Source organism: Salvelinus fontinalis, unplaced genomic scaffold, assembly GCF_029448725.1.
Source record: "Salvelinus fontinalis isolate EN_2023a unplaced genomic scaffold, ASM2944872v1 scaffold_0272, whole genome shotgun sequence".
Lineage (NCBI taxonomy): Eukaryota > Metazoa > Chordata > Actinopteri > Salmoniformes > Salmonidae > Salvelinus > Salvelinus fontinalis.
Genome location: NW_026600481.1, coordinates 119216 through 136452, shown reverse-complemented (window position 1 = coordinate 136452; position 17237 = coordinate 119216). Strand labels below are relative to the sequence as shown.

General features: G+C 47.0%; 2 protein-coding genes across 2 annotated transcripts; both read left to right on the top strand.

The window, feature by feature from the left end:
• Positions 1-530: 530 nt before the first annotated feature.
• LOC129845299 (hairy/enhancer-of-split related with YRPW motif protein 1-like) lies at positions 531-3033 on the top strand. Its single transcript, XM_055913181.1, has 5 exons — positions 531-756; positions 986-1061; positions 1184-1267; positions 1420-1501; positions 1657-3033. The coding sequence occupies exons 1-5, from the start codon at positions 668-670 to the stop codon at positions 2286-2288; spliced, it is 963 nt and encodes a 320-aa protein (XP_055769156.1). The 5' UTR covers positions 531-667; the 3' UTR covers positions 2289-3033.
• A 9610-nt stretch (positions 3034-12643) lies between these two features.
• LOC129845301 (fatty acid-binding protein, adipocyte-like) lies at positions 12644-14522 on the top strand. Its single transcript, XM_055913184.1, has 4 exons — positions 12644-12817; positions 12930-13102; positions 13231-13332; positions 14321-14522. The coding sequence occupies exons 1-4, from the start codon at positions 12745-12747 to the stop codon at positions 14372-14374; spliced, it is 402 nt and encodes a 133-aa protein (XP_055769159.1). The 5' UTR covers positions 12644-12744; the 3' UTR covers positions 14375-14522.
• The last annotated feature ends 2715 nt before the right edge of the window (positions 14523-17237 follow it).

Sequence of the window (17237 nt, the reverse complement as noted above, 5' to 3'; positions counted from 1 at the left end):
GACTTGACCAAATTCACATAGAAAATGGTGTTATAGATATGTCATTCTTGTTGAAAGCAAGTCTAAGAAGCGTTAGATCTGTTCTATGTGTGCTATTGCTATGCTTCCCGTTCTTACGTTTCCAATTGGCTCATTCATCTCCCCTCCTCTCCCTGTAACTATCCTCCAGGTCTTTGCTGTAAATGAGAACCTGTTCTCAGTAAATTTACATTGTAAAATAAGGGTACAAAAAAAATTATGAAATAAAATAAAACATTTGTTTTTTTGCGTAAACTGAAATTAGGCGAACTATTAGAATTTTAGTGACCAGGAAATTGCGGAGCGATTTCTGCCTAGTGCATCTTTAACTAATGTTAGGCCTACATTTGGAGTCTACAGATTATATTTGTATCGCCCATACTGGCACCCAGAGAGGCCCCGCCCTCATTGAGCAAAAACAACAAAACATGTCACTCAAACATCAGCTTGATTTTAATAGGCTTAGTACTTTTAGAGGCCGCCTATTCCCCACCCCTCTCATTTTAAGCTACATGGTCTGAAAATAATACCCTGAGAACAAGGCTTGACTTTAAACAGTTGCGCGGACACGTCGCTTTCACAGGATTTGCGGAGTTCACATTGAGGGACAATCTATACTGAATATTGCTACTTGGGATTCTGGAGCAAAATGAGACGAAATCACAATTACAGCTGTTCGTCTGATAGCGAACTTGATGACAATATAGAAGTGGAGAAGGACAGTGGTGACGAAAATGTGTATGTTGAAAATTCAGTTATGAAGAATAGGAAATCTTTTTTTAAATGAGAAAATCAATTTATTTGTAATTCTGATATAAGCCTAGTGTGTATTTTTTTGTGGTAGGCTAATCTAAATCACGCATCTCTATACATTGTATCTCTCTTGAAAAACAGGCTATGCGTGACAGAAGCCTATCGTCACCAATATGTTATTGAAACTAAATGAAAATTACTTTGATTATTTCAGAAACCTTGACTCTCCGCATGACTTGATGTCACCCCCGAAAACCACTCAAACTCAAGCCAGAAAACGACGCAGAGGAGTGAGTATTACATTTCACTTGCCTAATTACGCACCAAATATTGCCATTATTAAGGTTCACCATCACCTTGATATGCTGTCGGAGACCCCAAAAATCATATTATACCTCGCTCTCATCCACAGATTATTGAGAAACGGCGACGTGACCGAATCAACAACAGCCTGACTGATCTCAGAAGACTTGTGCCAAGTGCGTTTGAGAAGCAGGTAGGCTACAGTACAAGTGTATATACCTTACAGACCTATTGGATTCAGAGTACATTCATCTCAGTAGTCAACTTCCGCCTTTTCTATATCTTTGGTTAGGACTGTTATTTTACCAGTAACACAATCTAATCGAATGTTGCCTTTTGTCACAGGGATCGTCAAAATTGGAAAAAGCTGAAATTTTGCAGATTACTGTGGATCATTTGAAGATGATACATGCTGCCAGCGGACAAGGTGAGTCAATACCAAAACAATACAAAGATTTGATTTATGATGAAAGCCTGTAAAAAATATGTTGTGATAGGGAAACTTCTAGAAAAACTTCTGCATATTTGTAGGGAACTAGTAGTAGTTCCTGTTCCTGACCCTCTGCCTGCCTCTCCTGGTAGGGTATTTTGAAGCCCACGCCCGGGCCAAGGATTACCGCAGCCTGGGCTTCAGGGAGTGTCTGTCAGAGACGGCCCGTTACCTAAGCATCATGGAGGGCTGGAATAGTGTCGACCCACTCCGTGTACGCCTGGTCTCCCACCTCAACAACTACGCCTCTCAGAGAGACATCCACACTGTATTGACTGGACACCCTGGACAACTAGCCTGGGGCTCCGCTTTGAGGACTCCCTCCGCCCACCTGCAACACCCCCTCCTCTTACCACTCCCTCAGGGACGGACACTAGCCCCCCACAGTACCAGCAGCCCACCCTCCTCCTGCTCCATCTTCTCCTCCATGTCATCCCCCTGTTCTACTGATACCTCGGTGACCTCCAGACTCAGTGTGACAGCCCCCTCAGAGGCACTCAGGGTGCCCCCCAATGACAATCTACCCCTGGGGCTGGCCCTGCCAGTCTCAGCCTCCAAGCTCTCCCAACCACCACCCCTCCTCTCCTCCCTCTCCTCCCTGTCTGCCTTCTCCTTCAGTACTTTTCCCCTAGTGTCCCCGGCAGCCCTCAACTCAGCAGGCTCATCCACAGCCCTGAGAAATCAGCCTTACAGGCCCTGGGGGACAGAGATCGGGGCCTTCTGAACTCTTGTGATCAGGACGGAATGCAACAGCTAAAATCCCCACCTCCCGCTAACCTGCCTCCCGCCAATCTGCCACCCGCCAATCTGCCTCCCGCCAACACTCCACAAACCCAGCAGGAGTACCTGGCTGTCTCATCTGTTTTTCCCCTCTGGCAATGAGGGGGATGGGGTGAAGCTAATGCCACCTCCCTTTGTCAGTACTGCTGTATAGAGGAACATAGATAACATAGTGTTCTATCCTATATGTTTTTATCATGAGTAATTCATGTTAAATGTTGTTGTGAGCCCAGGTATGGCCTCCAAGGTAGGAAAGGACTGACTATTGTTTCATGACCACTAACTGATTTCATTTAGTTTATTATCAGAGTGGACTAAGAGAAGGATTTTGGGGTATTTGTAGGTCAAATACAATATTGTAAAAAATATAACTCCTGCATCTTTGAAAGAGAATGAAGACATCTGCAACATAGCATAAATAGAGTTACACATGAACTGGATCTGCTAACACTTTAGTTATGTCTATATGGGATTGTCGAACAAGCTTTATATAGAAAGCAACGTTGAAAAAAACTAGTTTTGTAATATTTTTGTACCAATAAACTGAGTTTGTAAGAAGATACATGTTTTTTTGATCAATGCTCAGGATTCATGTGTTTTACCTACAGTATGAGTTGCTGTGGGGCTTAGAGTATGTTGTCCACTTCCCACATCACTTCAAATAAACTCAAATCATTTATCAGTTTCAACTGCGTTTTGTCCTTGGTTTTAGGTGAATGAAGGAGTTGCATACAGATGTAGGATCTTCATTTGATCACTCTTCTGTTGCTGAGCATCGTCCTACACAGCAGGAAATGCAAACTTGTATTGTTATTCGAGTTTTAAAAAGGCTTCTAAAGTGTGTAATTTCCACATTGAAATGTCAGACTTGATTTGCCCTACAGAAAAATTTATCAACCCCTACAAAATAGTCCATTAATTATAATCCACATAATAATTCACATTTTCTGTTGCTGCAGGATTATTTTCCTGTTGTAACAACCTGGCTCAAATTAAGATCCTACATCTGTATGTACTATATGTTTTATACATGAGCAAAGTGGTAGCTAACAGTAATATAGCAGAGAGATCTCTCATGGACAGACGCAAGATTTTGGTTCTGGGTTGACGAGATTAGGGTTGGTCGAGACACAGTCTCTAAACTTCGTTTTAGCGCCATTGTTGCCTCCATGAATACCCAGGAAGTGTTTAAAAGGAAATCCTTGAGGAATTCATCAATGCCCCTTGACCCCACTCATATGGACTGGCCTGGTCTGACCCCACTAATATAGTCTGGTCTGACCCCACTAATATGGTCTGGTCTGGGCAGGAGACTATAGTGGGACCAAGACTGAGGTATAGATGGCAGCTTGATGACACATACTGAAGCCTGTAGACAACAGTAGATCACTTTGGACTAGGGCTCATGGGGTTCTGGTCAAAAGTAGTGTACAGTAGGGAATAGGTTTCCAATGTGCCCTTTAAGTTCCTGCTGTGGTAGTATGCAATTTATCCACTAGATACTATTGGGTGGCAGTAGAAAACTAGTGATGGAGACTTGCTGCAGCCAAATCATTAGTGTATGGTTTATAGCGTCCCGGCGGAAAGAAAAACATAATATCTCCAAAACTGAAACTTTTCAGGAATAAAAAAAAAAGCCATATTCTACCATTTATGAACATACAATCACAAAACTTCAAAAGCTATTTTGAAATGTATTTTATTGGACCTGGAGTCATGAACTGTTCAGCGTACATAAAGGACAATCATGTTAATAACAGTAACCATGCAGGTCCCTCAAGATTTTTCTTCCCTCCCTGTTCTTTACAATCTGTTACTCAGTCACACAAACTATGTTGGATGAAAATATGGAGTTTTTCTGTGAAAAATAAATAAAGACGTGGAATATCGTTCAATATGGTGTTCATTGGCTCCATCTGCTGGCTCAATGGACCTCACTGCTTTACAATAGAATAGAACAGAACAGAACAGAATAGAATAGAACAGAATAGAACAGAACAATACAGAATAGAACAGAACAGAACAGAATAGAACAAAACAGAATAGAACAGAACAAAACAAAATAGAATAGAACAGAATATAACAGAATTTAATAGAATTTGCAGGGTGGAGATAAAGTACCCCAGGATGAGTCATAATACCCATAAAAACTAGCGGTCAATCACGGAAATGGTTCCAATAATTTCCCCACCATTAATGTTTCCCATTGGGGATTTTAGAAACACTTAAAAGTGTTATGTTTCGTGTAAGCTTACCCTGGCGTGATTTTTGATAACTGTAAATCTCTCTAGGACAAGGTGACTTTTATCAATAAATTTGCCTGTATTTACCACCCCAAAAAATGAAATGCTAATTAGTGGCTAATGTGTCTATCATAAAGAACTACACATGCCATGATGATCTGGACGGGACTGCTGAAACGAAGCAAAGAAGATTAGATATCTAATGTTAGCTAAATGTAGTAATGAATAGATTAATAAATTGGAAAATTGTATTTAAATTGACAAATCTGTGAACTGTCTTGTGTACATTTTAAATTTACACAATATCTGTTAGCAAAGATGTCAGCTACAGATGACGTGCAGGATTTGTAGTCTTGCATGATACCAAGTCTAGGACCAAAAGCTGAAGCTGGAGACTCATATCTCCTTCACTAGCTTTAAGCACCAGCTGTCAGAGCAGCTCACAGATCACTGCACCTGTACATAGCCCATCTGTAAATAGCCCACCCAACTACCTCATCCCCATACTGTATTTATTCATTTATATTGCTCCTTTGCACCCCAGTATCTCTACTTACTCATTCCTCTTCTGCACATCTACCATTCCAGTGTTGAATTGCTATATTGGAATTACTTTGCCACCATGGCCTATTTATTGCCTTACCTCCCTTATCCTACCTCATTTCCACATGCTGTATATAGACTTTTTTTACTGTATATTTGTTTAATCTATGTGTAACTGTGTTGTTGTATGCGTCGAACTGCTTTGCTTTATCTTGGCCAGGTTGCAGTTGCAAATGAGAACTTGTTCTCAACTAGTCTACCTGGTTAAATAAAGGTGAAATTTAAATTTAAATTTAAAAAAGGCTCCTCAACAGCTTCCACCCCCAAGCCATAAGACCGCTGAACAATTAATAAAATTGCCACTGGACAATTTACATTGACCCCCCTTCCTTTTTGTACACTGCTGCTACTCGCTGTTTATTATCTATGCATAGTCACTTCACCCCCACCTACAGTACATCTACAAATTACCTCAACTAACCTGTACCCCCGCACACTGACTCGGTACCGGTGCCCCCTGTATAGAGCCTCATTATTGTTATTCTTATTGTGTTACTTTGATTTATTACTTTTAGTTTGAGTCTACTTGGTTGTAACTGCGGTCCTCCTCCTCTTCGCCCGAAAAGGAGGAGTATTGATCGAACCAAGGCGCAGTGGAGTTTGAACACATAATTTATTAAAGAAAACACGAACTTAACTAAACTAACAAAACAACAAACGGTGTAGACAGACCTAGACGACGAACTTACATAAAACAAGAAGAACACACGAATAGGGAACAGACTACATAAACCGAACAAACCGTAAACAGTCCCGTATGGTGCAAACATATACACAGACACGGAAGACAATCACCCACAACGAACACTGTGACAACGCCTACCTAAATATGACTCTTAATTAGAGGAACGCCAAACACCTGCCTCTAATTAAGAGCCATACCAGGCAACCCAAAACCAACACAGAAACAGAAAACATAGAATGCCCACCCAAACTCACGTCCTGACCAACTAACACATATAACAAATTAACAGAAATAGGTCAGGAACGTGACATAAACCCCCCCCATAAGGTGCGAACTCTGGGCGCACCAGCACAAAGTCTAGGGGAGGGTCTGGGTGGGCATCTGACCACGGTGGTGGCTCAGGCTCCGGGCGAGGTCCCCACCCCACCATAATCAATCCTAACCTCCCTCTCCCCCTAAAAATGTCCACCCTCAATTTACCCCCACAAAATCCTTTTAGTAACATCAATGACATGGACAGCACCGGGACAGAGAGATAAATCAACACAGAGGGATAGCACCAGACAGAGGGATAGATCAGAAAATAGAGGTAGATCAAGATAGAGAGGGAGATCACGATAGAGGGGCAACTCCGGACTGAAAGGCAGCTCCGGAAAGAGAGACAGCTCTGGACTGAGGGGCAGTTCTGGGTATATAGCCGTTTCAGGTTGAAGGGCAGCTCATGGCTGACTGACGAATCTGGACGCTCATGGTTGACTGACGAATCTGGACGCTCATGGCAGGCTGACGGCTCTCGACGCTCATGGCAGGCTGACGGCTCTCGACGCTCATGGCAGGCTGACGGCTCTCGGCGCTCATGGCAGGCTGACGGCTCTCGGCGCTCATGGCAGGCTGACGGCTCTCGGCGCTCATGGCAGGCTGACGGCTCTCGGCGCTCATGGCAGGCTGACGGCTCTCGGCGCTCATGGCAGGCTGACGGCTCTCGGCGCTCATGGCAGGCTGACGGCTCTCGGCGCTCATGGCAGGCTGACGGCTCTCGGCGCTCATGGCAGGCTGACGGCTCTCGGCGCTCATGGCAGGCTGACGGCTCTCGGCGCTCATGGCAGGCTGACGGCTCTCGGCGCTCATGGCAGGCTGACGGCTCTCGGCGCTCATGGCAGGCTGACGGCTCTCGACGCTCATGGCAGGCTGACGGCTCTCGACGCTCATGGCAGGCTGACGGCTCTCGACGCTCATGGCAGGCTGACGGCTCTCGGCGCTCATGGCAGGCTGACGGCTCTCGACGCTCATGGCAGGCTGACGGCTCTCGACGCTCATGGCAGGCTGACGGCTCGACGCTCATGGCTGGCTGGCGGCTCTCGACGCTCATGGCTGGCTGGCGGCTCTCGACGCTCATGGCTGGCTGGCGGGTCTCGACGATCATGGCTGGCTGGCGGCTCTCGACGCTCATGGCTGGCGGCTCTCGGAGGATCCTGGCTGGCTGGCGGCTCTCGGAGGATCCTGGCTGGCTGGCGGCTCTCGGAGGATCCTGGCTGGTTGGCGGCTCTCGGCGGATCCTGTCTGGTTGGCGGCTCTCGGCGGATCCTGTCTGGCGGGCGGCTCTCGGCGGATCCTGTCTGGCGGGCGGCTCTGGCGGATCCTGTCTGGCGGGCGGCTCTGGCGGATCCTGTCTGGCGGGCGGCTCTGGCGGATCCTGTCTGGCGGGCGGCTCTGGCGGATCCTGTCTGGCGGGCGGCTCTGGCGGATCCTGTCTGGCGGGCGGCTCTGGCGGATCCTGTCTGGCGGGCGGCTCTGGCGGATCCTGTCTGGCGGGCGGCTCTGGCGGATCCTGTCTGGCGGGCGGCTCTGGCGGATCCTGTCTGGCGGGCGGCTCTGGCGGATCTTGTCTGGCGGGCGGCTCTGGCGGATCCTGTCTGGCGGGCGGCTCTGGCGGATCTTGTCTGGCGGGCGGCTCTGGCGGATCCGGTCTGGCGGGCGGCTCTGGCGGATCCTGTCTGGCGGGCGGCTCTGGCGGATCCTGTCTGGCGGGCGGCTCTGGCGGATCCTGTCTGGCGGGCGGCTCTGGCGGATCCTGTCTGGCGGGCGGCTCTGGCGGATCCTGTCTGGCGGGCGGCTCTGGCGGATCCTGTCTGGCGGGCGGCTCTGGCGGATCCTGTCTGGCGGGCGGCTCTGGCGGATCCTGTCTGGCGGGCGGCTCTGGCGGATCCTGTCTGGCGGGCGGCTCTGGCGGATCCTGTCTGGCGGGCGGCTCTGGCGGCTCCTGTCTGGCGGGCGGCTCTGGCGGCTCCTGTCTGGCGGGCGGCTCTGGCGGCTCCTGTCTGGCGGGCGGCTCTGGCGGCTCCTGTCTGGCGGGCGGCTCTGGCGGATCCTGTCTGGCGGGCGGCTCTGGCGGCTGCTGTCTGGCGGGCGGCTCTGGCGGCTCCTGTCTGGCGGGCGGCTCTGGCGGCTCCTGTCTGGCGGGCGGCTCTGGCGGCTCCTGTCTGGCGGGCGGCTCTGGCGGATCCTGTCTGGCGGGCGGCTCTGGCGGCTCCTGTCTGGCGGGCGGCTCTGGCGGCTCCTGTCTGGCGGGCGGCTCTGGCGGCTCCTGTCTGGCGGGTGGCTCTGGCGGCTCCTGTCTGGCGGGCGGCTCTGGCGGCTCCTGTCTGGCGGGCGGCTCTGGCGGCTCCTGTCTGGCGGGCGGCTCTGGCGGCTCCTGTCTGGCGGGCGGCTCTGGCGGATCCTGTCTGGCGGGCGGCTCTGGCGGCTGCTGTCTGGCGGGCGGCTCTGGCGGCTGCTGTCTGGCGGGCGGCTCTGGCGGGCGGCTCTGGCGGCTCCTGTCTGGCGGGCGGCTCTGGCGGCTCCTGTCTGGCGGGCGGCTCTGGCGGCTCCTGTCTGGCGGGCGGCTCTGGCGGCTCCTGTCTGGCGGGCGGCTCTGGCGGCTCCTGTCTGGCGGGCGGCTCTGGCGGCTCCTGTCTGGCGGGCGGCTCTAGCGGCTCCTGTCTGGCGGGCGGCTCTAGCGGCTCCTGTCTGGCGGGCGGCTCTGTAGGCTCATGGCAGACGGGCGGCTTTGCAGGCTCATGGCAGACGGGCGGCTTTGCAGGCTCATGGCAGACGGATGGCTCAGACGGCGCTGGGGAGACGGATGGCTCAGATGGCGCTGGGGAGACGGATGGCTCAGATGGCGCTGGGGAGACGGATGGCTCAGATGGCGCTGGGGAGACGGATGGCTCAGATGGCGCTGGGGAGACGGATGGCTCAGATGGCGCTGGGGAGACGGATGGCTCAGATGGCGCTGGGGAGACGGATGGCTCTGGCCGGATAAGGCGCACTGTAGACCTGGTGCGTGGTGCCGGAACTGGAGGCACCGGGCTAAGGACACGCACCTTCATACTAGTGCGGGGAGCAGGGACAGGGCACACTGTACTCTCAAAGCCCACTCTATACCTGGTGCGTGGTACCGGCACTGGTGACACCGGGCTGAGGACAAGCACATCAGGATTAGTAGGGGGAGAAGAAACAGTGTGTACAGGGCTCTGGAGACGCACAGGAGGCTTAGTGCGTGGTGCCGGAACTGGAGGCACCGAACTGGATACACGCACTACAGGGAGAGTGCGTGGAGGAGGAACTGGGCTCAGGAGACGCACTGGTAGCCTAGTGCGTAGTGTAGGCACTGTAGGTACTAGGCTGGGGCGGGGAGGTGGCGCCGGAAATACTGGACCATGGAGGCGTACTGGCACTCTTGAGCATTGAGCCTGCCCAACCTTACCTGGTTGAATGCTCCCGGTCGCCCGACCAGTGCGGGGAGGTGGAATAACCCGCACCGGCCTATGTAGGCGAACCGGGAAACCATGCATAAGGCAGGTGCCATGTATGCCGGCCCGAGGAGACGCACTGGAGACCAGACGCGTTGAGCCGGCCTCATGACACCTGGCTCAATACCCAATCTAGCCCTACCAGTGCGGGGAGGTGGAATAACCCGCACTGGGCTATGCACTCGTACAGGAGACACCGTGCGCTCTACTGCTTAACACGGCGCCTGCCCGTACTCCCGCTCTCCACGGTAAGCCTGGGAAGTGGGCGCAGGTCTCCTACCTGCCCTTGGCCCACTACCTCTTAGCCCCCCCCAAGAAATTTTTGGGTGTTACTCATGGGCTTTTGCATTCCCTCATAACTCCGGTTCCTCTCTCCGGTAGCCTCTGCTCTCCTCAGTGCCTCCAGCTGTTCCCATGGAAGGCGATCCCTACCAGCCAGGATCTCCTCCCATGTGTAGCAACCTTTCCCGTCCAATATATCGTCCCAAGTCCATTCCTCCTTCTTTTCCTGTCCCTTACTCCGTTTACTCCACTGCTTGGTTCTGGAGATTTGGTGGGTGATTCTGTAACGGTGGTCCTCCTCCTCTTCGCCCGAAAAGGAGGAGTATTGATCGAACCAAGGCGCAGTGGAGTTTGAACACATAATTTATTAAAGAAAACACGAACTTAACTAAACTAACAAAACAACAAACGGTGTAGACAGACCTAGACGACGAACTTACATAAAACAAGAAGAACACACGAATAGGGAACAGACTACATAAACCGAACAAACCGTAAACAGTCCCGTATGGTGCAAACATATACACAGACACGGAAGACAATCACCCACAACGAACACTGTGACAACGCCTACCTAAATATGACTCTTAATTAGAGGAACGCCAAACACCTGCCTCTAATTAAGAGCCATACCAGGCAACCCAAAACCAACACAGAAACAGAAAACATAGAATGCCCACCCAAACTCACGTCCTGACCAACTAACACATATAACAAATTAACAGAAATAGGTCAGGAACGTGACATTGGTAAATATTTTCTTAACTCTTCTTGAACTGCACTGTTGGTTAAGGGCTTGTAAGTAAGCATTTCACGGTAAAGTCTACACTTGTTGTATTCGGTGCATGTGACAAATAAAGTTTGATTTGATTTGATGTCTAGTTTGATTAAAATTAGCATTTTAGAATCTGAGAGCAAATAGAGAAGAATATATTGATAAAAGTCACCTTGTCCGAACTTGATTGACATGGTTATCAAAACATCACGCCAGGTTAAGTCTACATGATACACAGCCCTTATTTTAAGTGTTTCTAAAATCCACTATGGGAAAAATGAATGGTGGAAAAACGTTTGGAACCATTTCCCTGTTTGACCTCTAAGTTTAATGGGTATTATGACACCTCCACCGTGGGGCTCCTCTGTCCAGTGTCTGTGTTCTTTGACCACCTTAATCTTTTATTGGCCAGTTTGAGATATGGCTTTTTCTTTGCAACTCTGCCTAGAAGGCCAGCATCCCAGCCTCTTCACTGTTGACGTTGAGACTGGTGTTTTGCGGGTACTATTTAATGAAGCTGCCAGTTGAGGACTTGTGAGGCGTCTGTTTCTCAAACTAGACACTCTAATGTACTTGTCCTCTTCTCAGTTGTGCACCGGGGCCTCCGACTCCTCTTTCTATTCCTGTTAGAGCCAGTTTGCGCTGTTCTGTGAAGGGAGTAGTACACAGCGTTGTACGAGATCTTCAGTTTCTTGGCAATTTCTCACATGGAATAGCCTTAATTTCTCAGAACAAGAATATAATTTCAGAAGAAAGGTCTTTGTTTCTGGCCATTTTGATGATGCTCCAGACACTCAAATGATGATGCTCCAGACACTCAACTAGTCTAAAGAATGACAGTTTTCTTGCTTCTTTATTCATCACAACAGTTTTCAGCTGTGCTAACATAATTGCAAAAGAGTTTTCTAATGATCAATTAGCCTTTTCAAATGATAGACTTGGATTAGCTAACACAACATGCCATAGGAACACAGGAGTGATGGTTGCTGATAATGGGCCTCTGTACGTCTATGTAGATATTCCATAAAACTTCTGCCGTTTCCAGCTACAATAGTCATTTACAACGTTAACAATGTCTACACTGTATTTCTGATAAATTGTATGTTATTTTAATGTGCAAAAATGTGCTTTTCTTTCACAAACAAGGACATTTCTAAGTGACCCCAAACTTTTGAAGGGTAGTGTATATATTAAAATAAATAAAAAAGTGAAAAATATTTGTATTTATTTAAATGTTTTTATGAATATAATGGAATAATATAATGGAATAATGGAATAAACAAAATGTGTATTACGTACCCACAGTAGAAAATTGTTTTTTTTTCTCCAATTCCTAATATTGAGCAAATCACAATTTCAAAAAGCGCCTGGAATAGGCGGCCATTGCTTCAAGAGCCGCTGGCTGCTGGTAGGCTTTCTTGACGTGTACATTCATTTATGCCAACACATCCTTGTTGTCTTTAATCTCTGTTTTACCAGCTAAACAGCTGCTCTTAGTGAAAATGAGTTACCTTTCTAGCTAATTGGCTATGTTAGGGTTTACACGTTCTCTTCCAATTAGGCTATCATGTGTTGAGGTCAAAATAATGAAAAACTATCTACCAAATCTATTCATTTGAAAATGTTGATTACTACTCCTTGACATTATCATTCACCTGATGATAAGACAAGATACAGTACGTGATGTTTTTAAATCTATTTTTGCTAACATGTGATTGGGGTTCCTTGGTCTCCGGTTTGCCTGGCAGGGGGGTCTCTGGGTAAGAAAAGGTTGAAGACCCCTGCCAAAGACAGTGCAGTCTGTGCCCCTGCCCGAATATAATTTATTCCCCGCCCCTCATCCTCTCCGTTTCCATGGAAGAACCAGTTCTAGCACTTGATTGGCTTGCATGGGTAAGCACGTGCTAGGGGAGGCTTCAAATATGACAACAGGCCCAGATGTAATTATTGCAGAGTCGAAGCAGTGTGAGTTTGTGAGTGAATAACGTGGTTTGTGTTGTTGATTAGCTAACATTTACAACATGGTCGAGGCATTCGTTGGAACTTGGAAGATGACTTCCAGCGAGAATTTTGATGAATATATGAAGGCAATAGGTAAAGTCTTACCTTTATAAATGAAGCTGTTTTTTTTAAATGAAAGACAATGTTGCATGTCGATCTAGAACCCTACTAAAATTGGCTAGATAAATATCCGTTTGTTTCACAGGTGTGGGCTTTGCTACTCGGCAGATGGGGAATATGGCGAAGCCCAATTTGCTGTTCAGCATCGACGACGGTGTAATATCAATGAAATCCCAGAGCACTTTCAAAACCACAGAGACCAAGTTTAAATTGAATGAAGAATTCGACGAGATGACTGCAGATGACAGGAAAACCAAGGTGGGTGCAGAATCCACACCATAGACATGCCGGTTGTTACAGTAGTGTGGTTTACAATTGAGTTGCATTTATTTTTTACTTTAAACTTGATGGAGTCATGTGCCCTCGTGACACTACTCTATTTCCAGACTCTGGTGACTTTTGAGAACGGAAAACTGGTGCAAAAACAGACTTGGGACGGCAAGACTACCACGCTCGAGCGGGAGTTGCAAGATGGAAAATTGATTGCGGTAAGGTTTAATCTCTTTATTGCTTTTCCCTTCTCTGCTTGGTTGGACATAAAATATGCCTTTTTGATACGCGTATTTTGGAATATGTCCATGCTTGATATTGCAATATTGTTCAATGGTGCATGTTATCGTCAATATGCAATACACGTTGTCGTCCATCTCTTGCAAATTGCGTTCTCCTGGGGTACCAACAAGGATGGCACGCGTTTTTACGCACGGACGTGTTCAAAATGTCCTTTATAATTTTGGCTGGGAAGCGTGGCTTGATAAACAATTGCAGTCATGTGCAACACGCTACCTTTTTTAAACTAAAGGATTAATTGGTAATCGAGTGCTAATAAAACCAATGACTTACATAACCCCGGGATTGCTGATGCATGTGTTGGCTTTGCCATTGCGAGGCTTTGCTGCTGTTCGCCATATTGGCACTTTCCAGTAGGAGCAGTCCTCCATAGGAATGAATGGAATTCTACAGTATTTCAATGGAATGTTTTTTTTTGGGGGGGGGGGGTTGTAGTGGGGACAGTAACATCAGTTTTATAATGCACTATTTAGCTCACATAATTTAAAATTGTCTTATAGAATGAATTAATATAGATTCCAACATATTTTATAATTGAGTACTAAGGTGCCTGCACAGTGGCATCAATACAGTGCCCCTGTCAGTCATCCAGGGTTTAGACAGCGTTGTATAAAACCTGTTAACTTATCTACGCTCTGTTCATTGACCAACATTGTCAGTTCCCTTTTTATATTTGATATTTTAACTCCTACCCTGTCACATTTAGCTTCTGATGCCCTTCAGTTTAAAGGAAGTTAACATGGTTTGGCTCATTCAGACTGCAGTTTAGTGGAACGACTGATGCACTCAGGATGATTTGGTGGTTTGTTCATCACTGCGCACTGAATGTGTCATTACATTTTGAGTTTTAGGTTCTGACATGGGTGTCATTGCATGACCTAAAGCGTGTACTGCTCTCTTTTCCAGAAATGTGTAATGGATGATGTGGTGGCGCTAAGGACCTATGAGAAAGAGGTGTGAATCCAGTCTGCTGAATTGAAGACCTCACCAGCAAATCAAAAACATGCATATTATCTGTTCAATACCTACCATGTTAAATTCACTGACTCAATTGGTACCAAAATCCCATGAAGCTTTCAATAAAGTCAATTGTTCTCCTTAGTGAAAAGTGGTATTTCCTTCATTGCAATATGTAGGCCAGTTTGGAGGCTAAGGCCTATTCATTGAACTTAATCAATGTGGATTACAAACGGGCAAATCTCTGAAGGTCTATCCTGAGTACCTTGGTTGTAGGTGGTGCTAACATTCAATACATTTCAGTGTCAATTTCTCCAATAAATTGATGTTAGCTTGCTCTGAGTGCGCTACACTAAGTGTTCACTGCAAAATACATTGATTTCACAATGTACCTATTTTGAGGACTGGTGACAGAGAATGTCCAAAATGGACCTTTTGTCTACAATATTAAGCAAAAAATTACATGACTGACTAGTGGGGGGAAATTATTTTTATTGTGAAACTGCTATCACCATTCCTAAACTGAGGAACACCAAGTATTGTCTGAGCAATGGCATGGAAACTAAACCCTGGATGCCTTCATATTTGGCTTGCTGCTGCTAATTATATATTACTGAACTTTAAAACCTGTATTGAGTGTCTTTGCCCATTTAGGACTGTTCTATGCTGTAAACTTTTCAGCACCATTCAGGTGCTTCTGAATTTGATTACTGGGACAAGTGGTCTGCCCAGTGGTACTGCTGCTGTTATGACTGCATCACTGCTGTTTGTTCCAAGACTCTCTAGGAAAGGTCCTACTTGAAAGTGATCATCTCACTTGGCTGTGTCCTAAATGGCACCCTGTTAGCTTTATAGTGCACTAGTTTTCACAAGCCTTAAGGGCCCTTGTCAACTTTTGTTCATTACTTTTGTAATGAATCCAGAACCCATTCATCGTGGGTGGGAAATCACAAGCTTACCCAGGCTGGGTGCCAAATTTTAAAATTCTCAAACTACAAGTACAGGTGCCAAGTTGACTATTTAAAAAAATATATCATTGGCTTACATTCTACATAGTACTTATTCTGGTTTGACTGTTCTGTTGTAGGCCTACCTCTGGGATAAATGAGCCCTGACAGGTTAGTATGTAGACCCAAGACCAGAAATTGTGACATTTCAAGACAAAGTTAAGTTTGTCAGAGGTTTAGATGTGCCAGTGCTTCTATGGAATGGGGTGCTCATTTGGGAGGAGTCATGTAGTCCAAAAAGTAAAGGTTATGCCATCTCCCATAAGACTGACCAATATCGCCCTACTGTTATGGGCTAACCAAATACAGAAATCTCCCAGAAAGATTAGTCCAAATGAGCTCATTTCCAACTGGTCCCAAAAATGTTGCATCCAATAAGAATGCACAATGCAAGAGGGAGTACTGTCCAGCCCTCTTCATAGCCTTCCAGCACCCATTAGATGATGCCTGACGCCTTATGCTGCGTACGTAACTAAGTGGGAATTTACCACATACGACTGGGGGAAAATCCATTTGAACGCCCTTCCAACTGGTAATTACTAGTGGGAAACTATCATCCTGAGCTCCCACTTCTCCCACATGCGGACCTCTGATGTTAGATTATGGTTTACGTAGCTTGTTAGCCATTAGCCAATCAGCGTTCCTCAAGTTCAAAGCACGCGAATGCATCTAACTGGTATTTATGGCTTCACAACTGGTAACATCCCACCTCCCACTTGGTTAGGAACACAGCAATAACAGTCTCTTGTTCATGAACAGAGTAAGGCTTCACAACTGGTAACATCCCACCTCCCACTTGGTTAGGAACACAGCAATAACAGTCTCTTGTTCATGAACAGAGTAAGGCTTCACAACTGGTAACATCCCACCTCCCACTTGGTTAGGAACACAGCAAAAAGCTCTTCTTTATATACAGAGTAAGTTCTGAGTATTAAAGTTGTAATACCACTGGATTAGTATTGCTGTTGCTGCCTAATGGAGCTAGACTGATGAATGAATGAATGACAAGCACCTTTTTGTATCTGGCTCTGGGTTGAGATGCAATTGTAAACCTTAACCTTCTGCATCACAAATGTCTCCCTATTCCCTGCATAGTGCACTACTTTTGACCCGGGCCTAACCTTCTGCATCACAAATGTCCCCCTATTCCCTGCATAGTGCACTACTTTCGACCAGAGCCCAATGCACTATAAAGGGAATCGGGTGTCATTTGGGATGCAGACCTTGAGAGAAGACCAACTGTCTTTTGCTTCATGGTCAGATTTTTCACACATGATCTCATGTGCTTTTTGAAACTAAGTGTTGATTTGTCATGATAGCGTCACTACAGTTGCAAGCTAGTTGGTTACACCCACACGCACACACACACACACACACACACACACACACACACACGATAGTTCAGTCAACACATCCGGGAGTGTTTCTTGAAAACCAAGACCAACCTATTCCTCGAACATTGTGTTTGCCAAATGTATCAAGTATGCACATAACTATTGGATCAGAAAGCTCCCAGTTTAAGGTCTACGTTGTGACCTCTCATCTGTAACAGGCTAATTGTTGTGGATGCAAAGACTTCATCCCAAATGGCAGCCAATTCCCTATATAGTGCACTACTTTTGACTAGGGCCCATAGGGGGGTCCATAGGGCTCTGGTCAAAAGAAATGCTCTAAATAGGGAATAGGGTGCCATTTAGGATACAGCCACAGACTTCCAGTCCAAGCAAGTGCACCTAATTCCTTTAATTAGGGCTTTCTGGGGCAGTAGGTTGGGGCCAAATTCTCCGAAAGATTTGGGGGTTTTAGTGAATGATTATGACCATGGGTGGTGCTCCTGCAGCCTGCTCCTGCAGCAATCT